The 24,741-nt window shown below is 42.5% G+C and overlaps 1 protein-coding gene and 1 long non-coding RNA gene across 2 annotated transcripts; one reads left to right on the top strand and one right to left on the bottom strand.

The window, feature by feature from the left end:
• Window positions 1-14,857: 14,857 nt before the first annotated feature.
• On the bottom strand, window positions 14,858-16,544 carry LOC137819237 (PEBP (phosphatidylethanolamine-binding protein) family protein). Its single transcript, XM_068623024.2, has 2 exons — window positions 15,857-16,544; window positions 14,858-15,018 (listed from the first exon to the last, which is right to left on the bottom strand). Exons 1-2 carry the CDS (start codon window positions 16,283-16,285, stop codon window positions 14,941-14,943), a joined length of 507 nt encoding a protein of 168 aa, XP_068479125.1. The 5' UTR covers window positions 16,286-16,544; the 3' UTR covers window positions 14,858-14,940.
• Window positions 16,423-16,683, top strand: LOC150024669 (uncharacterized). Its single transcript, XR_016516439.1, has 2 exons — window positions 16,423-16,560; window positions 16,642-16,683. It is a non-coding gene; the product is annotated as an uncharacterized LOC150024669 (long non-coding RNA).
• The last annotated feature ends 8,058 nt before the right edge of the window (window positions 16,684-24,741 follow it).

Raw genomic sequence — 24,741 nt, forward strand, 5'->3', positions numbered from 1 at the left:
GCCAACCCATGGGTTCGGGCGAGCGCCCTCAGTTCGGCGAGCTTGCCTTTGCCCAACATGTTATCTGCATAGAGCAAAAATGCATGGGTTAGTTCAGAGAGAAAATCAATGCATAAGGCAATGTGCAGCAAAGCAGATAAAGAGTGCAGAAAAATAAAACCAAAGTCTTGTGCACAACGCACAAGACGCCCAGAAACAGTTAACAGAAGCAGTATTAAAACAAGAACTTAGGCGTTCTAACCTATACGAATCTCGAGTTGGTCCTCGAAGAATTCGAAGCTGATGAGCGTGGTGGTGAGGAAGGTGATGTTGGCCTCCGCCACACTTTTCCAAAAGAGGCAGAGATCTCTGTCCAATGCACCCATGCTATCAGGACTTCTGGGTCTCCTGAAGCAGCTCTTGGACTCTTTCTTCCCCTTGTCCACCCAGTACAAGGGGAAACCGTCGAGTAGGGAAGTGTCCTTGTCGTTGGGGCGCACTTGGACGAACTTTCCCTTCCAGTCTTTATAGGATTGCTGGAAGATGGAGAAGATCGACCTCCCAGCGATCCCATTTAAGCTAACCCACAGGCGGTCTCCTGGGTGCTTGGCTTCAAAGAGAAACAAAAATACATCTACGGATGCGGGCAGCCCCAGATGGTCGCACATCACTTGGAATGCTCGCACAAACGCCCAGCTGTTGGGATGAAGCTGGGCGGCGGCGATGTTGAGCTCGATGAGGAGTTCCCTCTCGAAACGGGTAAAGGGAAACTTCAGTTTCACCTTCTTGAATAGCGTTGTGTAGACGAAGCAGAAGGGCCCGTCAGCGCTCGCCTTATCGTCGGCACAAACGGGCAGATCGGGGGGGCAAGGTAGCACTATCATCTTCTCATCGTGCTCCATATGAAATGTTTGGTGAGGCTCATCCCCCTTAGTCAATCGCAAAACTGCCCCAGCAGTGTTCACGGAAGATGTTTCTCTCAACAGGGTCGAGTTGGCCCAGGGGTAGAGTTTTTTGAAGTCTGGTGGGGGGACGGGGGCTCCTCCGGTGGTAGGTGGAGTTGCCTGGGCCAGGTTGGGGCGGGAAGGTGCAGGCCTCTCAGCCTGGGAAGATGAAGCACCGCGTGCTCGCGGTGGGATGAGTGCTTGAGAAGAGGGGTTTCGCGATGAAGGAGGAGGATTCGGGGTGATCTTTGAGCGAGTCATTCTCGAAGCTGCAAAGGAAGAAGAAAAGGAAAAATGATCAGGGATCGCAGAGGCTGACTCGATCATGGGAGAAGGGTGAAAAACGAACGAACGAAGGTTCGTTGCAACGATTGACGAAGCCCTAAGTTACGAGAAAGGAGAAATGGAAAAACAACCCACAACGTATGCACCAGACAGTTACAGGATGATGCGAATCGGTTAAAATGCAAGAAAAACCAGCAGAAGAAGGAAAGGAGGTACCTTTTGATGATCAGGAAGACGATGAAGAATGATGGTGATTCAGAATGTTGAAGAGCGCTGAGAGTTTTTTGCAGGAGGAAGTTAGAGCGTTTGAGAATACGAAGAAAAGTGATGGAACAGTGGAGTGAAAATGGGTTTAAGAGTTTTTTCGAAATGGGTTTGGGAAGCGCAAACGGTAATTGAAGGTAACCGTTGATGAAGCCACGTGTCGAGTGATGGGCGAGGGGTTTGGTGGAGCGTCAGAGAAGCAGAAGGTACAACCGCTTGGAATTCTGCATCAGTGCCACGTAGACCGGTGTTGACGTGACTCTTTCAGTCTTTTCGCTGGACAAGTCTTCGCTTAAGACTGGGGGGCTTGTGTACCGCCCTGGTAGTCGGAAGTGATGACGTGGCACCAAGCCACAGAGTAGGCGTGTGGACAAGGCGCTAGAGTTGCAGAAGGGAAGGAAGTCGGGCGGTTCGTGTAATCGCCAGTTATTAAGTTGGCGTGCTCCGATCTTCAGCATGCCAAGCGATCGCCCAGTTGAAGATGAAGTCGCCAGAGGGTAAACTCAGGCGACCAAGTGATTGGAGATCGCCAGAACAAAGCACATCGCCGAAGATGAAGGTGGTGCAGATTATGAAGGCGGCCGGCGAGGCCACAGGGAAGGTGTACGAGAGCACCCTAACTCGCCCGTTCCAGTAGAGATCGCACTCTCAAGTTAGCTATGCACTGGGCAGTACCATGCATAAGTAACTTAGCCAAAAAGAGAGTCAGAAGCAGCGCCCAAGTCAAGGAGGCTCCAGATGATGGCACGTGTACGACTGGATACGAGCCACGTGTCCAGGTCTGTAACTGCCAGGAGAGAGAAAGTGACCAGGTATATAAGAGTTCTCAACGAACTTTCTGAGGTACGCACGTTCAGATTATACACTTTACGCTTGCGAGTTCTAGAGCACACTGTGAGAGAGAACATTGCACGGTTCCTTGAGATTTCTTGAGTGTTCTTGCTCTTAGTATTTGGTGGTTCGGTCACTGACTTGGGTGTTGGAGTGCGATCGGCCGCCGCGGCGCCGCTCTGTTCTTTTGCAGGTTCTTGAGGTGGATCTTGAAGAAGGACGGACGTTTGAAGCGGTGCGCAAGTCGATCCTTTGACAAGGCAGTTTCCAACGTTCTGGTCAACAGGCAGGATCAATTACCAAATCAAAAGTGGTACATTATTATAAAAATAAGTGCAGAAAAGAGATCAATTTTCATAAACTCGAAACTCTACCTAAAAATATGCTTTATTCCAATTTGGTAAAAACGGGATGCTATATCATTATAAAAATATAAAAATTTGTTGTGGTACATCGTTACAAAAATGTATTGTCAATCAGTACATCCACACATATCACATAAACTCCATCACAATTTTTTTTATCTTTTAAAGACTTCTCGAACAATATATTTGCTAAAATGACAATTTAACCTTTTTTCAGGCTTAATCTCTTATTTTATTTATTAATAACTATTGAGGTATTTAAAGAAGTATATAATATAAATATTTATTTTGTTACTAGCAATATTAAACATTGTTCTTGTCGGTCGACTCGTTCCGTCGGTTGACTCTAACAACTGCTACGGTCCTTCGATTTTGCTTGAGAATCGTGCTTTCTTGTTCTAGAAACCTCTCACCTGCAAGAGACAAAGGGGCGTCCTAGCAGCCGTTTGCACTCCGACGCTCAAGCCAGTATTTGGGCAAAGAAACACCAAGTGTGTATATTAGCTTCAGTCTTAAAAACTGCATACAAGTGTGTATGATAGTGTTGTAATGAAAATTAAAAGACACTCAAATCACTCCAAGAAAGAATACTTCCCTCAACCAATCTGCTCTTGAGGTTTTGGTAACTCTCAAATGAAATATGTCAAAGCAAACCACTCTTTCTTAAAGCCAAGACACCACAAAACTCAAAGAACAATAAAAGACAATCAAGAAAAGGTGTAAACAAGAAAAGGCTATAGCAAAAGGAATACAAGATATATGACAAACTCAAAGAATAATGAAGAAACGACAATCAAGAAAAATAAGGTACTCAATTAAAGGATGACACACAAAAGAAACCTAAAAAAAGCACTACAATAGATGAAGAAAACAAAAACAGAACTACTGGAATTGTAAAAACTGGAATCTGTGCATAACTTCAAACATTTATCTGGAACGTTATAATGCAAACTGGAATCTCAAATTTAAACCACTAAAACTTCAAGATGTTATCTTACTTTGGGCACTAGAAACACACAAAAACAGTATACCAATTAATTGTGATAAATTTCTGAAAATCACTGCCGCATCACCGTTTTTCCAGAGTCAGAATTTTACACTCTGTTTGTATTTCATTTATCATTTTTTTTATTTGGAATTTTGATACACTTCTTTTTTCACTCTTTTCTAACACTTCAAACTACATAAATCCAGAGTTTCAGAATTTTTCTCCAACAATTGTAATTCGCATAAACGAAAACAGTCAGCACAGTTTCAGAAAAAACAGAGAAAACCTAATCTGGAATGAAAACACCGAATTGAGAAACTTCAAAAGACACAATAGAATTAATGTTTCAAAAACTTGTATAGATCTAAAATACAAGTAAGAACTCAAATCTAAAAAGAAAAAGAACCAAAGGATCAAGAAAACAAACACATAAAACTGTACTCAAAACAAAATCAAGAAACATAAATTATCAACAAAAGCACTACATAGAATTGATAACATTTTTGGAGAAACATGACTTTGACAAAACTTATAAGGATTCAAAAATCAAAATGACACAAACACAATGTAATAAGAACAAGAAAACAACAAGAAAACTCAAAAATTAAACCTAAAACAGAAAGGTAACAACAAGAATGTAAAGTTCTTGAATTAAAAGTGCCAAAACAAGTCAAACACACACAAGAACAAACCTAAGACTCATGATACCACATGATATGATTCCAATAACATGATGGAGATATGATATGAACATGTTATGGATTCAACAAGAGTTGGAATATGATTAGGCACTTTATAAGAATTGGATCAATGTTCTTAACATTCAAGAACTCACTAAAACACAAAAATCAAGCCAAACTCACATAGAAACCCATTTTGAACAACAAACCCATGGATAGAAACTCAAGAACACAACATATAGCATTTATACCCATGGAGGACGTGACCAAAATAGCAAGAACAACCAATTTGCACCGATTAAAATTGAATATAAGTGCAACAAATGAAAGAGGACATCATAAGGAAGAGATTGCTCCGATTGAAAGTGAAAACAAACAAGTAGAACAAAAATAGGTAATTTGGAATGAAGGGAAAATGGACTTATGTGGATGAAGATCTTGGAATGTGCACGCCACTTGAAGGATGGTTGACTTCAAGATGAGTGTTGTTGCCGCCACTTGAGAGCCCAAGAATTCACTCAAGATAAGACTAGAAGAGAAGAAGACACAAGTCTCTCTCACTCACTCACCAAATTGGTAGAGGTTCTTTACTCTCAAAAATCAATCTTATTATTTAAAAGACCTAAGCACCCCTTTTATAATAGAGAAGGCTGGTCACAAATGTACAAGAGAAGCTTGAAAGGTTTCCTTCTAACTCCTTCTATTCTAGCCTAAAGGAGTGTGAAGAGACACCTTTCTAGATTTTTCCTAAAAATACCGCCTAAAGTGCTATACAATGGAGGTGTCTTTAAGATTTCCCTCTTTAGCACATCCTAAAGCTATTCTATATTATTTACAAATTTATACAAAAGAAACTATAAAGAGAGATATTAATTGGAGCCCATTCTTGAATGCTTGTAGTCTTCTTGTTGGCTTTAGGCTTGGTCCTCTCTTTATTTAATTTTTCTTTAATTTTTTAGAAGACTAGAAGGAAGAACTTTAAATGCTTGGGTGGATGGCCTCTTCCTCCATTAGTGAAATCCTCTCTTACGTGATCTCCATCACCTTACTAGGGTTTTGGCACCCTTTGCGTTGTTACCCTCGACTAGGGTTCCTTGGAGAATGTTCTTGCGTCGCTATTCATAGAATCTTAGCGTATCTAGCACATGAACTTCCCTTAACTGGAGTGCAATGAATGACAGAGTGGTCGCCTGGGTACCAACTTGTGCACCTAATCTCTAGCGTCATCTGCTTCGTGGGTGCCCTAAGTATTCACGTGCCATGCATGCAGCTTTCCCTAGAGACCCTAACCCTAATAGGCCTTAACGCCTCCTAGGATTATCCACATGTGTTGCGCCTTCATGCGTCATACACATCACGTGCATAGGTCCCTCGTGACTTAGGCTTCCCACATATCTCTTGTCTTTAATTGTTATCTTCACCAAACTTTAGGGCCCACCTTACGTGGCCCTCTACCACGTTCTGACGACCTATGTCCGATCTTCTCCCTCTACTGGTGAGGTTCGATATCGATCTCCAACATCGGGTTTGGAATATCAGTCTTTGGGTCGATGACCGAGGACTGGTCGGGACACAAGCCCCCTAGTCTCGAACTGTAACTTGTTTCAGTGAAGAGACTAAATGATCACGCCGGGCGACCTACATGGCACTGGGTAACGGACGTGAATAGTACACCGACGCGACATCTCATCATTTTTCGTTAATCAATGTACGCATGTCAAGATCGATGGCTGGGACTTGTTGGCGCTCGAACTTCTTCGTGCACTGTTTAAACACTTTAACCCTTACACCCCCACCACTGTTTCATTACTTTCACTTACGCGAACCTCCACTTAGCATTTTTGCGGAAAAAAAAATGCTCTCTTCTCTTTTTTCCAAACTCAAACCCTCGAACCTCAATACTCGAAAGGTATGATTTTTATTCACCGACTACTTTGCAATTCATGATTTCGTTGCTCGTAACATGCTTTTAACTACCTGGGACTGCTTATATTTATGCATTTCTCTGCACATTCATTTCTACTGTTCATGCTTCGAGTCTCTATTTTCTGGGTTTCTCTAGTTCTGTCGAGTTAAGCCACTTTCCACCTCTAAAGTTTCTCTTTTTCATCTCCTTTTTAGCTTTCTTATCCAAGATGACAAAACAAGCCAAACGAGTTCCTGAACCGGATTCTCCTTCAAACTCTAATTCCACTTCGACTTCATCCTCTGTTCCAACCTCTTCACCGGTTTCCCCTCCTCCAGCCTCATTCTACAAGTCTCTGTATCGCTGGGCACCAGTGGACCTTCTAGAAGAAACATCCACCTTCACATCCCTTGAAGGCATAGCGACCTATAGGAAAAAGCAAAACTGCCACCCTTCGCGCGTTTTTGGAAAAGACCATGATAAGTTTGTGCGGATCGTGGCTTGTCGCGAGGGCAAATCGATATGTTCTGATGAAGCTTCTGATCCAGAGGGCCCCTTCTGCTTCATTTATTCCACCATTTTTCGAAGACTGGGGCTTCGTTTACCCCTTACTCCCTTTGAACGCACACTTCTGATAGAGGTGAACGTAGCCCCTGCCCAACTACATCTCAACAGTTGGGCATTCGTAAGGGCTTTCGCCTTCCTCTGCTACAGCCTCGACCTTACGCCGTCTATAGAAACTTTTCTTTTCTTCTTCGAAGTTAAGGACCCTGGGAAGAAATTGTGGGTCAGCTTCAATGGGGTGGTTGGGAGGGTGCTATTAACGCTCTTCCAACAATCATATAAGGGGTTTAAGAAGAACTTCTTCAAAATCAGGAGCAATCGGAGGGACCCCGCTCTCCTCGATGGTTTTTCCTTATATTGGACGGAGAAACCCATCCTTTAGAGACCCCGAAGTCTTGAGGACCTAGCCCCTCAAGAGCGGGGGGTATGCGAGTTCCTCTCTAGACTCCCAGCTCCCTTCAGCACTTTGGAGCTGCTCAAGCATGAGTTTAGCCCAAAAAGTCTTAAGACATATATTGGTATTTCCTGGTTCCCATACTTCTTCTTTCATCTTACTTTCGCTTACAGTCTCTCCTCGTCGTTTATTCCCTGTGTTAACTTGTTGTCTATGTGTAGATATGAGCTTTAACAACGACAAGAAGAAGAAATTGGCCGATCTACTGGCTAAGCGAAGGGCGGCTGCGGTCGGTGAGGGCACGTCAACTCCCGTAGCCCCCTCGACCTCGGCCACGTCTGCTCCCCAACCCATCAATCCAGCCCCTGCCGCTGTTGAGCGCAGAGGGGTGATGGTTGTTGAGTCTGATGACAAAGAAATGTGCACCGGTCTTGTCTTCAAACGACCAAGGGTGGGCAAGACCGCGACACCTTCGTAGACCATCCCCCAAGCGCCTCCTCCCCACTCCAAGTGGTTACTCATGAGGGTGGAGGAGAGAGTGCCCCCGAAGGCCAAGAGACGCCCTCCACCTCGCAGCTTCCCTTGCTGCTCCAACGACTTTTCAACCGCTTCCAAGACAAGGAGGTGGTGGACAGCTTGAGTGGCAACTTCACTCAGGATTGCGTGTTTGACGGCCTAGGGGACTTCATGGTCGCATCCAACCTTGCGCTGAATAGGGCCCAAGAGATCGAAGATCTCAAGGCTAGGATGGCGAAGCTTGAGAAAGAGATGTCCACCCAGGCCAAGACCTTTGCCAATCGCAAGACTGCAATGTATGTTGAGCTGGGAAGCCTTCGCCAAGCTGAGAAAGATGCCAAGAAAGATCTTCAAGATAAGAGTCAGGAGGCGGTCCAGCTAGAGGCGAAGATCTTGCCCCTTCGTACTAACGTGATTGAGCTAGAGGAGCTGGTGGCAGACATGAAGGGGAAGATGGCAAAGCTGGAGGAAAGGGGGACTCAGCGCGAGGTCTTGCTGGAACAAGTTGAGGGTGAGCTGGCTGAGAAAATCGAGTCCTTCAAAAAGACAAAGGAGGAGCTCACAAATGATGTCGCTGACGCTTATGGTGAGGGTTTTCCGGACGCCATTGCTCAGTTTGCCTGTGTGCATCTTGTGGTGGATCTTACCCCTTTCGATGAGTCCAAATGTGTCGTTGACGGGAAACTCGTGCTCAGAGTAACTATCTGTAATTGTCTTATTTGAAGAACAATCTGCCATTTCTAGTGCTTTGTACATATATCCTATAAGTATTTATCTTCTGTTTAATTGCCTGTTTCATTTGCTTTGATTTGCGTCCTTTTGCCCTTGCTTGCATTGACTTCAACTAACAACGTCTTCCGACCTAGGTTGCCCTTTAGATAGCACGCTTTGACTTTATACTTGTGTGCGCGGATCTCTTGACTGGCCTATCCTGGGTTCGAGGATAAATCCCTTTTTCTGTTCTTGATCTTTTTCTTGCGAAGTAGGGCAATTTGTTGATCTCATCCCTACATTCCTTGGATCGACGGGAATATCCCACTAGTAGCATGGGTGAACCACACCTGTTCTTGTCTTTGGTTTATGAATAGGGGAGAAGCGTATCCTCCCGACCTCGATCCTGCATCATGAAGGTAAGGGTGAACTTGACTGGTGAGCCATGCTGTTCGACCCTGGAGTTAATACGGAAGAGGGAGGTTCCCTATGGAATCACACTTCTCCCATCTTGGTGTCGCTTACTTGGGTGAACGGCTCTTACCGACCTCATCCTTGTTGTACAAAGTCAAGGGACAAGTTTCAACGTTTGAACCATGTTATTCCCAGCCTTGGTAATCTTGCGTAAGAGGGAGGTTCGTGATTGAACCATACTATTCCCATCCTAGACGCATTACTTCAAGGAGGAGGTTCATTTCACCGGTGAACCATATTGTTCTTCCCCTTGGTGAGCTTACACGAGAGAGGTTTATTGCGAGAACCAAACTACCTCTACTCTTCGCGTATCACTTCAAGGGAGAGGTTCATTTAACTGCCGAACCATACTATTCTCGCCCTTGGTGAACTCATCCAAGAGGGAGGTTCGCTGAGGAACCATACTACTTCCGCTCTTGGCTTAATCACTACAAAGGAGAGGTTCATTTAACTGCAATGCACATTTCTTAACTGAATAACTGGAATTTGATTCGGGTGACCTCGTTAAAAAACCCTTATGAGGGAAAAAGAATGCCCCCTTAAACATGTACAATGTTATAATTAACTAAAATAAAACTTCAGGTTGGTCGCGTTCCAGGTACGAGGGATTGCGCTACCCTCTAATGTTTCGAGCTTGTATGCTCCATTCCCAAGGGCCTCCGTTACTCTGAAAGGACCGGTCCACTTGGGAGATAGCTTGTTTTCTAACTGGTACGGGTGGGCCTTCCGCATTACCAGGTCAGCAACCTGGAACTGCTGAGGTTTCAGCTTGGAGTTGTACTTGTACTCCACCCTCCTTTTCAAGGCTTCAGCCTTAATCCTTGCTTCCTCCCTCGCTTCATCCAGTAGGTCCAGGTTCACCTTTCTCTCTTCGTTGGACTCTGACCACGAAATTCTGGAAACGCGGTGAGTTCTCCTGGATTTCCACTAGAATCATTGCGTCTGAACCATACACCAAGCTGAAGGGTGTTTCCCTGGTTGTGGATTGGGGAGTAGTGTGGTAGGCCCACACGATTCTAGGAACTTCTTCCGCCCAGGTCCCCTTGGCTTTGTCTAGCCTTCTCTTCAAACCTCTGAGCAGAACTCGGTTGGCCGACTTGACCTGTCTGTTCGTCTGGGGGTGTTCTACTGATGCGAACACCTGTTTCACTCCCAGCTCTATACATAGTTTGCCCAATTGCTGCCTTGCAAATTGGGTACCATTATCAGATACCAACCTCTTCGGGATTCCGAAGCGGCACACTATATTTTTCCACACGAAGTGCTGGATTTTATAGGCTGTGATCTATGCCACTGGCTCAGCCTCGATCCACTTCGTGAAATACTCTATGGCAACCACAAGGTACTTCATCTGTCGTACTGCCAAATGGAAAGGCCCCAGAATATCGATTCCCCAGGTATGAAATGGCCATGGGCTGTATATCGATCTCAACTCCTCTGGGGCGCCTTGTGCTTATCAACATGTTGTTGGCACTGCTTGCACCGCTGGGTGTATCTCGTGCAATCTTCCCTCATGGTTGTCCAGTAATACCCTGCACGAATGGCCTTTGACGAGAGAGATCGGCCACCGATGTGGCTACCGCATATCCCTTCATGTAGTTCTGCCATGATGCGCGTGCATTGTTCACCGTCTACGCATACCAATATAGAATGGGTGAATCCGTGCCTGAACAGTTTCCCATCGATCAGGGTGTACTTGCTCAAATTTTTCTTGATTTTTCGAGCTTCTACGAGTTCTAACGGGAGTACTTCATCGGCTAAGTAGCGCTGGTAGACCGTCATCCAGGTTTCTCCTGATTCAACCTGGTAAACTTGCGGCGCTATTTCCCCAGCAACTAGGTACTTGCTTATTCTGAGTGTTTTCACTGTCTCTTGCGTTAGCGACCGATGACTCCTCCTCGTCCCTTCCGATGTGATAACCTGTTGAATTTCTGCCACATTGTCCGTGGTAGTTCGGGGTGTCTTCAGGGTCTCCTGAATCATCGTCCTCTGCTTGCCTCCCTTGCCCGAACTGGCGAGCTTTGCAAGCAAGTCAGCTCAGGCATTCTGTTCTCTGGGCACGTGGACTAACTAAAACACTTCGAACGACTCCTTCAGGACCTGGACATATTCCAGGTATGTGGCCATCTGAGGGTCTTTAGCTTGGTATTCCCTCGTGACTTGGCCTGTAACTAACAAAGAGTCACTCTTTGCCAACAACCCCTTCGCTCCCATCTCCTTAGCCAACAACATTCTCGCGATCAGGGCCTCATACTCTACTTGGTTGTTGCTGGCCTTGAAAGCGAACCGCAGGGTCTGCTCAATCAGCAACCCATATGGTCCTTCCAAGATAACACCAGCTCCACTACCTTGTTGGTTTGAGGAACCATCTACAAAGAGCACCCACCTGAAACCTGACCCTTCTTGGTGTGTGGCTGCCGAGGAGAGTTCCACTACGAAGTCAGCATAGATATGGCCCTTGACGGGGCCTCTAGATTCGTAGTGTATGTCAAATTCAGACAGTTCCACCGCCGATCGTGCCATTCTGCCTGCTACATCTGGCTTTTGCAGGACCTTGCGGATTGGAAGGTCTGTCATTACTATCACAGTAAAGCTCTAGAAGTAGTGACAAAGTCTTCTCGCTGAGAATACCACTGCTAAGGCTACTTTCTCTAAGGCCTGGTATCTCACCTCTGGCCCCTGCAATACCTTGCTGATGAAATAGATTGGCCTTTGCACCTGGTCTTGCTCCTGCAATAGGACCGAACTAATCGCCTTCTCTATAACTGCGAAGTATAAGTGGAGTGGGGTACCTAGCTTTGACTTGCACAACACCAGTGGACTGGCCAAGTACTCCTTCAATTTTACAAATGCCTCCTCGCACTCACGGGTCCAAACGAACCTGTTGTTCCTCTTCAGGGACTGGAAATAGGGGTGTCCCTTGTTTCCCCCTGCCGATACGAATCTAAACAGAGCGGCCATGCGTCCTGCCAACTGCTGTACTTCTTTCACTGAGATTGGGCTTCTCATAGCTATTATGGCAGCGCACTTCTCGGGATTTGCCTCTATTCCTCGTTCAGTGAGTAGGAAACCCAAGAACTTACCTGCCTCCACCCCGAACACGCACTTCTCCAAGTTCAGCTTTAGCCTGTACTTCGCTATCGTGGTGAATAGCTCTTCCAAGTTAGCTACATGTTGCTCCTTCTGCTGGGAGGTGACCACCATGTCATCTACATATGCTTGGACATTCCGCCCTAACATGGGCGCTGACACTCTATCCATCAGTCGTTGGTAGGTGGCCGATGCGTTCTTTAGCCCAAAGGGCATGGCCTTATAGCAATAGCAAGACAGTTCCGTCATGAATGCGGTCTTGCATTCGTCCCTGGGGTGCATCATGATCTGGTTGTGACCAGAAAAGACTTTCAGGAAGTTGAGTAACCTGCATCCAGAGGCACTGTCCACCAAAGCATCAATACTAGGCAGCGGGTAAGAATCCTTTGGACAGGTCTTGTTGAGGTCCGTGAAATCAACACACATCCTCCATTTTCCGTTGGCCTTTTTTACTAGTACCACGTTGGCTAACCACTCGGGGTACTGGATTTTCCTGATGTGGCTAGCCTTCAGTAGCTTCTTCGTCTCTTCTCGTATGACCTAACGCTTTTCTTTGTTGAATTTTCGCCTTCTCTGGCGCACAGGTCGGACCTTGGGGTCCATGGTGAGACGATGCCACAGGAAATCAGGGTCTATACCGGACATGTCAGCGGCGGTCCACGCGAACGCGTCAAGGTGTCGTGTTATGACCTCGGCAACCTGATCCTGTGACTCCTTGCTCAAGGATCGCCCAAGCTTGAACGTCTTCCCACCGATCTCCCTCTCCACCACACCTCCTGCGGGCTCAGGTCGGTTTTCTCGGGTGACCTCTACGCAGGTCACTCCGTCTTCTCTTGGTGGTCTGGTAGTAATAGAAAACACCCCCTTGAGGCTGTTTTCATAGCACCTCTTCACCACCTTCTGGTCAGATTTGATGGTGATCATTGCCCCTTCCAGGGAAGACAATTTCATCTTCATATGCCTCGTGGAGGGAACTGCTCCCAACCTATTTAAAGCTGGTCTTCCTAATAGTATATTATAGGCCTATGGAGCATTAACAATGAGGTACCTGATGTTGGTAGTGCGCAAAGATGCGCCATCCGTGAACGTTGTCCTCAACTCAATGTGTCCACAAACCTCCACCTGGTCCCCTGCAAAATTATACAAACATCCGGTGTAGGGCCTTAACTGGTCCGTGGACAACTGTAAGTGGTTGAAGGTCGTCAAGAACTTCACGTCGGCTGAACTTCCTCGGTCTATGAGGACACAGTGCACCCTCCTTCTTGCTGTGACTAGCAAAATTACCACCGAGTCATTATCATGAGGCACGACATCCCGGAGATCGGCCTTTGTGAAGGCAAGGTCGACATCGGGGATTTGGTCCACCTGCTGTACCTCCACCGTCAGCACGTCTCGCACGTACTTCTTTCGTTGGGAGACAGTGCACCCTCCCCCTGAGAATTCCCCAAAGATAGTGTTCACCTCCCCGTGAATAGGCACCTCGTGCCCCTGATCTGCCCCTACAGTTACCAACGTCTGGTCATCCTGCGGTTCTTGGAGATAATCCTTCAAGAAACCTCTTTTCACCAACTCGTCCAGTTGGTGTGGTTGGTGTGCTAAGGCCAAACAATTGCGTATGTAGTGCCCATTTGCCTCTTTGTTGGCACCTTCAGCCTTGCCGCTATGTTTGGGATAACGATTAACTCCTTGAGCTCCACTCGAAAATTATGCTTTTGGGAGCAAATCTCTTCGTACGCGAGTCCCGGCCTGAGTTCGTTCGTAAGGTTTTCCCGCCCCCTTCTTTTTCATGGTCGAGTCTCAGAAACTGAGACCGTGCAACTGTTCGAGATCGGACAGGACCGACACCGCCCCCTTCTTTTTCATGGTCACCCAGGTCGTGCAACTGCTCGAGATCGAACAGGATCGACAAGACCTTACTTTTGCTCACCCGAACGTCTTGCAAAACTAATAAGAAACTAATATTTTGTAATCAATAAAATATTTGTCTTATTATAAAAAAATTAAATTTAAAATTATTCATATTTATAGTAAAAAAATTGTATATACTGATAAATTAACTAATTTAAAATTTATTTATTAATATAATACGTTGTTATAAGCTTTTTCATTTAGATTTTTATAAAATTATAAAAAAATTATTGATAAAAATTAACTAATTTAAAATTTATTTATTTATTTATTAATATAATAAAAAAAATTTCATATATTTTGTTATTACATTTTTTATAAATTATTTATGAATATATTAATATAATACGTTTTCATAAGCTTTTCATTTATTTCATTTAGGTTGTTATTAAAATTATTTATAAATATTAATGTTCTTTTAAAATATAAATTTTAATCTAATTTTCTATATTTCTTTTTTAATAATATTTTTTATTTTTTAATAAATTTTTTTATTTTTTTAATAATATTTTTTATTTTTTTAATAAATTTTTTTCACATAATGAAAAATAATTATTATTAATTAAGATATTAGTCTAAATGCATGATATCTAAATGTCGAGTTATTGTATAGTGATTCCTAATATCAGTAAAAGCTTTTATAAAAAAAAAAAAGTGTACAACAATCTAAACGACTGAAGGAACATACAAGAATTCGAAATTTAAATTTGAAACTAGCAAAGTTGTTAGAACATACACGTATTATGATTACCAGAGTTCATAGAATATACCCATTTTTTTCTTCTTCCCAATATTCATAACCTTTAAGAAGATCCTAAAAGTTCCATATTATTTGTTTGTTATATAAAAAGTTTCTAGCTTGTTTATTAATCTTAAGGAAACGAAAAAAGGGTCTAAAATTCTCAAGTTTAAAGAAAATAATTATCTTGAAACATAAGATGAGATGAAACTGAAAAAATTAGACACGGAAAACGAGCATATCTCACTGATGCAATATGTGAAAATGTTACATATATTAGTTAAAAACAATTCACCCACAAATTAGTTTATAGCCATCAAGGTTGCTTCTCCTAGAAGATGTCCTTCTATGGCAACTTCCAATAACTTTTCCTTAGTCACCTGCAAAATCAATACTCAATTATAAGAAAATCACCTTAAACTAACTAGTTTTGCTAAATCCTTTTATCCTATTAAAAAATAGGATCCAAAAATTATTAAGACGGTACAAACAAAACCAAACAAAAAAAAGAGTATACTTACAATTTATTTAAAATTCTTATCTCATCTAAAACTTATTAATTAAGAATGATTTTAGAAGTAGAAGTATCCCATATTATCATTAAAAGAGTAAATAAAATTAAGTTAACAAATGAAAATGATACTTATTTTAATATTTATCTCAAAGAGTAAAACTATTACGAAGGAAGGAGAATCAAAATGAACTACTTTAAACAAATCTGAGTGAATTCTAAAGTGAGCATAATTAAGCTCAACTTTTACGCGACTTCAATTATAAAATTGTAATTGCACATTTTATTTTCAGTTTCTAAAATAATAATAAAAACATTTAGTTCGCATATAGTTCAATATGTTGATAGAAAATAAAATTAGGATTAGAATAATATATTACACTAAATATTGGCTATGAACGTAATTAACATTTTATTTTAAAATTTTCAACATTTAAAAGTTTACAGATTAAATTGTTTAGTTCAGATATAATTCAGCATGTTAATAGAAATAAAATTATTGTTAAAATAATATTAATAATTCAATATGTTAGAGAATTATGTTTAGAGTAAAATATAGTACGTGTTAAAACTGGGCAAAGTCATTAAAGAAATTAGAGGACTAAATCTTAAAGAAAAAAAAAATTGCACGAAATCCAAATATTTAATGCAAAAAAACTTGTGAAATAAGTGTTTTTTTTTCTAGAATTCCTAAATTTGCATAGTACCTTGTTCCCAAGGTGAACTTCTTTATCCAAAGCATAAAGCTTAAACTGGATTCTGTGGCCATGCGTGGGCAACTTAGGGCAACACCAACCCGGCACCTTCAAGTCATTGTTCCCTTCCTTGATCCCGGCGTAATCCCCACCCATCTCCTTCCCGGAGAACCCCTCCGGAAGCCCCTTCACTGTCGCCGGAATGTTCACCACAACCCATTGCGTCCAAGGCACAATGGGTCCCGAGGGGTCAGGCGCGTCGATGTCCTCCACAACCAGCGCCAAGGTCTGCGTGCCCTGAGGCAGGTTGTACCACTCCAACGGTGGGGATATGTTCTTCTTCGCCCCATGCCCCTCCTCAGTGAAGTTCCGCGGTAGCTTCCCCTCGTTGCTGATCGCCGGTGACACTAGCCTGAACTCCTCGCTGCCGTCGCTAGCCATAGTTGTTATCTTGCACAATCTTAAAGAAAACAAATAGAAAGCTGTCTTGTTTTTTTCTTCTTGTGTGTTTTCTTGGTTGTTTACAGAGTATGTTAATTAAGTTATTTATAGATGGATGAGTTTCCGGAAGCGGTGGGTGTGTAAGACGAACGTGTTGTGACGTCGAGAGAAAGTGGAGAAGAATCGTTGGGAACGCGACGCGTGGTTGAATTCGTGGAAGCTGCTGGAGCGTTCTTCAAGGATCTAACTCGTCAAAGCAAAGATAGAATCCGAGAGTATGCTTTGTTTCGTCTTTATCTATTCTATGCCATTATTAAATTAATTGTCAATAATTGGAGATAAATATTTGTTTACAGACAAGTGTCAACATGAAAATAAAATCAGAGTACGCAAGAAAAGACAGGTACCGTCAATGTAGGCTATATGTACAAAAAATTAGCATCTTTGTAAGGGGTGTAAATTCATTACATAATGTACAACACCAAGACCATTTTCAAAAAGCATATTTTTTTTAATAAGCGAGTATAATTAGTGGGAAAGATACATTTTTTTCTTCAAAATGAACTATTTTAGATCTTATACTTTAAATATATAATTTATATAAATTTTATTGACTTAAAAAGTGGTGGAATTGTATATATGTAAAAAGTTTTATCTATGACATTGATGAGTGAATATCTATTTCTACTACTTTTTATTGAATTTGTTGAATAATTAGTAGAAACCATGACGGTCGAGTTAATTCGATCATAGGATTTGGTCAAGTCGGTCTATTGTAAAAGTTATGGTAGTCGAGTTCGTTCAATCTTAGGATTTGGTCAAGTCGGCCTATTGTAATAGTCATGGCAGTCGAGTTCGTTCAATCTTAGGATTCGGTCAAGTTAGTTTGTTTGTAGAAACTGTAACGATCGAGTTGGTCCAATCATATAATTCGTCTAAATCAGTCCGTTTGTAGAAGTTATGACAGGCGAGTTGGTCTGATCCTAGGATTTGGCCAAGTTGGTCCGTTTGGCCAAGTCGAGTCGATTTGTTTGTAGATGTTAGAATTAATGACCTAAACAAGAGGGGGGGGGTGGTGGTGAATTGTTTGACAAAAGATTTTCACAAAGATTGGATAAGAATGAAGTTTTATCAACACTCACAGAAAGAGTAATCAAGGAAGCCAAACAAACAAAGCAATTGAAACTATTTGCAGAAAAACAAACGGTTGAAACTTCGTTTTAACCGGTTGTTTATAGTAGCAGAAACAACACAATCAAATCAAACAGTTTATAATGAGTGAGAGAGAGAGAGATTACACCATTAATTTATACTGGTTCACTCAACCTCTAAACTACATCCAGTCCACAGAACAACCGCTGGGTTTTCCACTAGCAATCAATCAAAGATTACACACACTCAAAGCCACAAAGAGGTGATCTTGATAACTCGAACGTAGGGAATGTCTCTTTCAAGAGCATAACATATTGTAAATATGAGGCCATCTGCGGATCTTTGGCCTGGTACTCGCCCGTAACTTGTCCAGTCACCAGCAGTGAGTCACTCTTTACCAATAGACTTTGAGCGCCCATCTCTTTGGCCAGTAGCATTCCTACCAACAAGGCTTCGTACTCAACTTGGTTATTACTGGCTTTGAAAGCGAACCTCAGGGCCTGCTCGATTAGAAATCCGTTTGGTCCTTCCAGGATGATACCAGCTCCACTGCCTTGCTGGTTAGAGGACCCGTCCACGGAGAGGACCCATTAGAAGTCTCCACTGTCTAGCTGGGTGGTTGCCGAGGAGAGCTCTACTGCAAAATCAACGTAGACTGACCCTTAATAGGTCCTCTGGGCTCATACTGCACATAAAACTCGGACAGTTCGACCCCCCAGTGCACCATCCGACCTGCCACATTAGGTTTTTGCAAGACTTTATGGATGGGAAGGTCGGTCATCACAATCACTGTGAAGCTCTGGATGTAGTGGCAGAGCCTCCGAGCTGCAAATACCACTGCTAAGGTCGCCTTCTCAATGGCCTGATAGCGCACTTCGGGCCCCTGCAACACTTTGCTAACAAAATACACGGGCCTCTAGACGTAATCCTGCTCTTGTACTATGACCGAGCTGATCGCTCGATCTGTGACTGCGAAGTAAAGACGAAGGGCAACACCTAGCAACGGTTTGCACAGAACAGGCAGGCTGGCCAGGTACTCCTTTAGCTTGAGGAACGCCTCTTTGCACTCGTTGGTCCATACGAAAAGATTGTTCCTCTTTAAGCACTGAAAGTAAAGATGCCCCCGGTCCCCTCCAACTGATACAAACCGGGACAGGGCGACCATTCGTTCAATTAGCTGTTGTACCTCATTCACCGAGGTCAGGCTCCTCATTGTAATGATCACCGCACACTTCTCGGGGTTTGCTTCTATTCCCCACTCTGTGAGGAGAAACCCCAAGAATTTCCCTACTTCCACCCCGAACACGCACTTTTCAGGATTAAGCTTCAAATTGTACTTAGCTATTGTGGTGAATAGCTCTTCTAAATCAACAATGTGTTGGTCTTTCTCCTTGGAGGTGACGACCATGTCATCCACATACGCCTGCACATTCCGCCCGATCAAGGGGGCAAGGATCCTATCCATCAGCCTCTAGTATGTTGCGCCAACGTTCTTAAACCCGAAGAGCATCACCTTATAGCAGTAGTTAGAGAGTTTTGTCATGAATGTCGTATTGCATTCATCTCGGGGGTGCATACGGATTTGGTTAAACCCCGAGAAGACATCCAGAAAGCTGAGAAGTCGGCAGCCTAATGCGCTATCCACCAAGGCGTCGATGTTGGGCAGCGAATATGAATCCTTTGGACAAGCCTTGTTCAAATCCGTGAAATCAACGCCTGACCTTTGGATCCATCGTGAGTCGATGACACAGAAAGTCAGGGTCGATGTCGGGCATGTCTGAGGCAGACCAAACAAAGGCGTTCAGATGTCGTGCTATGACTTCGGCGATCTAGTTCTACATTTCTTGGCTTAGGGACTTGCCAAACTTGAACTTCTTTCCTCCGATCTCTTTTTCCTGAACCTCACCGGCAGGTTCAAGTCGTCTCTCTTTGGTGGTCTCCACGCAAGTGGCTTCTTCCACTTCTTGAGGCTGGGCAGTGATCACGCATACTCCTTTTTTCCTTTTTAGGCTATTCTCGTAGCATTTCTTCGCCGTCTTTTGGTCGAATTTGATGGTAATTATCCCTCCTCTGAGGGAGGGCAACTTCACCTTCATGTGCCTCGTCGAGGCCACTGCTCCTAACCTATTTAGGGCAGGTCTGCCCAAGAGAATGTTGTAAGCTGAAGGAGCGTTAACGACGAGGTACCTGATATTGATGGTACGAGATGAGGTGTCGTCTGTGAAAGTCGTCCTTAACTCCACATGCCCCCTTACCTCTACCTGGTCTCCAACGAAACCATAAAGACAGTCGTCGTATGGTCTTAGTTTCTCTGGCGACAACTGTAACTTGTTGAAGGTTGACCAAAACATCACATCGGTCGAGCTCCCTAGGTCGATGAGGATTCGGTGCACCTTTCTTCCTACTGTGACCACCGAGATCACTACTGGGTCATTATCGTGTGGGACCACATCTCGCAAATCAGCTTTAGTAAAGTAGAGGTCGGCTCGACCGACTGGTCAGGTTCTTGGGCTTCTACTGCCATCACTTCTCTAGCATACTTCTTTCGTTGGGAGGCGGTGCATCCCCCTCCTGAAAATCCCTTAAAGATTGTGTTGACTTCGTCGTGGACTGGCACCTCATGCTTCTAATCCTCTATTGGCGTCACCTCCTTTGAGCCTTCATGATCTCCCTCTAGATACTCCTTCAGGAAGTCGTCCCTCACCAGCTCAACCAACTGGTATCCAAGGGCTATGCAATTCTCCACACTATGCCCAAACGCCTTGTGGAACTCAAACCAGGTATCCTTAATTGGCCCCAAATTTCTGTTAGTCTTTGGGGGGAACTTTAACTTGTCACCCTCGCCTGGGATGGTGATCAACTCCTTGTAATTCATCTTGAACATGTTTCGATAGGGCAGGTCGCCCTTTGTTCTCGACCTAGTCTGGTGCTTTTTTGATTCATAGGGTGCACTCCGGGCCGATGATCTTTTCTCTATCGCGGCTTCATGTACTTTCATGGGTTGGGCACGACTGCCCTCACGAGACTTGGTCGGCCCATTGCTCCCACGTTTTACCGTCATTTCTTCCTCGGTATCGATGTGGGCAACAGCTCGTCGCCGAATTTCGCTAAACGTCTTTACCCGATTCCTTATCAAAGAATCACTGAACGACCCTGACAAAATTCCCCGTCCAAAGGCGTGGACCATTAGAGCCTCGTCGTTGGTGTGAAGCTTTATAATGTGAGTTGATTTTAGGATTATTCATTTGATTAGTGACACTTTACTTAGATTTAGATTTTTGAACAATTATAGGTGAGAAGCCTAAGAAAAATTCCCACTGGACATTAACTTAACAAGTGTTAAGTAGATGTGAAGGTTCATTTCCATAAGGCCAAAGGAAAAACACAATTAAAAGTGAATATGAATGAAAAACTAGGTGAGGAATTTCATCAAACACTAGGAGTGCAAGAACATGAACCGAAATGAAATTCAAGAATAAGAACAAGAACAAGACATATTTTGGAATTGAAAATAGGAATGTATATGAAATGGAAAAGATGAGTGAAAGGAAACTTAGGAGATGGTGGAGTTGTGAATGATCACGCCACTTGGATGGTGAATTGAATCCAAGATAAGTGTAGATGCCGCCACTTAAGAGCTCACAACACTCACAAGATAAGACCAATGGTTTAGAGAGACAATGCTCACAATTTGTGTATAGTAACTTTAATCTTCATTCAACATTTTCAATACATGAGGTAGGCCTCCCTATTTATATATTTAAGAGCCTTGGAAAAGAAGAAAAGAGGGTAGAATGGAAAAAGGGAAAAAAGTGAGCAGCCATAGGGTTTGACATAGTCAAACCCGTCTAGGATTATCCTTCTAGAAACTAGGTCAAAATGCCTTCAAATGGGCTAGAAACAAGCTAGAATGCTACCCACACCCCCTACTATGCTAAAGGCACTTTATTCTAGCTTATTTATACTATTTGGACCCCTCATTTGAGCCCAAATTATTTTCAACATTTTCTAAATATTTAAGAAGACTAGTAGGAAGAACTTTAGGTGTTCCGGTCCTTGTCCATTCCTCCTACTGATGAGGTCTTCCTTTGATTGTTGAGATGACCCTTCATAGTTGGCATTCTTGGTCATCTTCGTGTGGATTTAGGTCGTATCATGCCCCCCAAGTTGGAGAGAATTCGAGCTCGAATTTAGAACTCCTGCATGTAACAAAGTCAGTTTGCGAGTATATAAGAGAGTGCAAGAATAGAAAGACAAAGTTGACTTAGAATTTTTAAGCGTGGGGAGTTCACATGGGTGAATTCTAGATACAGGCCATGTTTGTAGAGAATGTTTAGGGAAGAGATGATGTACTTGTGAAAATCCTCTTAGAAAGGTAGAACCTTTGGGAGGTTGTTAAAAATCATCCCTAAACTTCTTTAGCAAAGATGTCAAGTATTTAGAATTATTTGGGAATGAAAAAGAAAAGGAAGAAAAACACCTTTGAGGTGAAGAGATGAGACCCATGGTAACATGTCCTTCTTTTTCTCTTTCATTTTCTCTTTTGGTTTTTGTTTGACGGTGGTCTTGATTTACCTATTTTAACATGATGGTTCTTTTATTTGGACAAGTTGCAGTGATGTGCCCAAAACTTAAACATTTAAAACATTTTGTTCTTGAAGTTTTGGTGGGTGACTTAGGTGTAGAGGTAGAAGGATTAATTTTAGAAACTGTGTTCTTGAAAAATTGGAAGGAGAAGTTTGTGTAGAAATTTTGTGTGCATCCTTCCCTGAAGATGTGTAGAAACCATCATTATGAGTATTTTGGAAAGTTGTTTTCTTCAAAAAATGTGATTCTACCTTGATGGCTAGGTGAACCACTTTCTTTAAAGAAGAATACTCATATAATTCTACAATATCTTTAATTTCTCTTCTTAAACCACTTACAAACCTAGCTATCTTTAACTCTTCATTATCATGCATATTCATTTTAGTCAAAGTGGTTTCTAAGTCTTGAAAATATTCATCTACCATCCTATGTCCTTGATGAAGCCGTTGGAACCTCACGCGCATGCATCCTTTTAAATTATACCAAGAGACCACAGTTGGCCTCTTGTTTAGCCCAATGTCCATTACAAGTTTGTGCCACCATTGGTTGACATAGTCTAAGAAAAATAAGGAAGCTAACCTAACCTTTTGGTCCTCGGTGACCTTATAAACATGAAAAAGATGTTCAACCTTAGCTTCCCAATCTAAATACAAAGAAAGGTCATTGGACCCACTAAAACTAGGTAACTTTACAAAAGCGAAAGAATGTGATGGTTGTGGTTGGTGTTGATGGTGCCTTTTGGCAAAAGTGTGCAATCTCCGTTCGTCCTCATCTTTTTTATTTTGCCTTACATGAGCTTCTTCTAGTCTTTGCAATCTTTTTGCAAATTGGCTAAGTTTTTCTTCTTTGTGGACAAGTTGCCTTTGGACCTCCACAATTTATCCCAAAAGGTGGGCTTTGTAATAGGATTACGGTTTCGAAGATGCACCACTTGAAATATGAGCCATCACAACTAGCAAACAAGAAACACAAGTAACAAACAAGTTAAGAAAAGAAGTTAGAAACAAGTAATGCTTGCGGCAAAAGAAAATAAAAACACTCAATCACTCAAAGAAAAGTTTCTTCCCTTAACCAAAGTCTTTCTTGTGGTATGAACAACTCTCAAGTGAAAAAGGACAAAGCATCCACACTTGGTCAAAGATAATTCACCACAAAACTTGAGGAAAGAAGAAAAGACAAACAAGAAAAGCTTAAAACAAGAAAGGCTAAACCAAATTTGAAGGAAAAGAATGTTACAAAACTTTAAATAGATGACAAACAAGAAAAGCACAAAACAAAGTGATGAGAATCAAGTAAAGGAGGCTTTTATTGATGAAGGAAGAGGTCATTCGCCTTCACATCTAAAGTTCTTCCTTCTAGTATTCTCAAAATTAAAAGAAGACATAACATAAAGATGAGGCCCAAGCCCAAAGCCCAAGCCCAAGCCCAAGAAGGCCAAAGCCCAAAGAGCCCAAGTCCATCCCATGAGGGGCAAGGCCAAGTTTTAAATAATAAAGAATATTGTTTAGAAAGGTGCTTAGAGGGAAACATAAGACACCTCTTTTGTAAAAGCATTTTTAGGTCTTTAGTTTAGGAAAATAATAGGAGGCTTAGGGGGTGTGAGCTTAGAGCTTAGTAGAGTGGTGTAGACATAATAGGGAGGTGCCAAAGTAAGAGAGGAAGTCACACCTTCCTCATGACTATAGTTGGCGCCACTTTCATTTGTATTTGGGGGGAATTTTGAATTTGATTAGCTTTGCTTTCAGCACCTCTAGGCTATAAATTAAGGTGCTCCCCTTGTATTGTTCAAATTTGAATTTTGATTAGAGAAACTATACTCAAATTTTGAGAGAGCATTGGAGAGTTTTGTGCCTTCCTCACTAGTCTTATCTTGAGAGTTCAATGGTTACCTCAAGTGGAGGCTTGCACACCATCTTGGATTTTCCAATTGTAAGGCTATCCATAGTTTTTACAAGGTAGTGAACCTTCTTTTCAAGAGATTCACAGTTTTCACAAAAACTTGAGTCACACATGCAAGCAAAATTTTTGTAAATCAAATCCAAATTTTCAAAATCAACTTTAGACTTTTCCAACTCTTCTTCCAGTGTTTTAACTCTGTTTTCAAGCCAGTTGTTCAATCCTTTCAATCGGTTGTTCAAGAGAGCCAATCTATTAGCTTCTTCATGTGTTTCATTGAATGCCTCAAGTAGTTGGTAGTAGTTGTTACCTTTGACTGATGAAGATAAGCTTACACTGCTTGATGTTGATGCCTTTAAGCATATATTTGCTTCTTCATCTTCTGAAGAGCTGGAGGAGGATACCTCCTTGTCATCCCAAGCTATGTATGCTTTCTTGGTTTTTCCTCCTTTCCCCTTTGAAATCAACCTTCTCATTGCTTTCATTGTTAGGGCACTCAGCCTTGATGTGTCCCTGTTCACCACAACCATAACAAGTATATTTGTTAGAATTAAAGTCATTCAAATTCTTAGAACTATACCTTTTTTAAGATTAGCCTTTGCTATTCTTTTTCAAGAATTTGCTGAACTTTCTTGATAGCAAACTCATTGTATCTTCATCACTATCACTGAAGTCTTGTTACCTTTTCTGATTAGCATCTTTTAGGGCAATTCCTTTGATGTGTTTGTCCTCACTTTGTTGGGCAACCATCCTATTCATCTCAAGCTCATGCTCCTTTAGCTTACCAAACAATGAAGTTGCTGTCATGGATGTTAGATCCT

This window comes from Phaseolus vulgaris, chromosome 10, assembly GCF_051622355.1.
Source record: "Phaseolus vulgaris cultivar YP4 chromosome 10, ASM5162235v1, whole genome shotgun sequence".
In the NCBI taxonomy this organism is placed as follows: domain Eukaryota; kingdom Viridiplantae; phylum Streptophyta; class Magnoliopsida; order Fabales; family Fabaceae; genus Phaseolus; species Phaseolus vulgaris.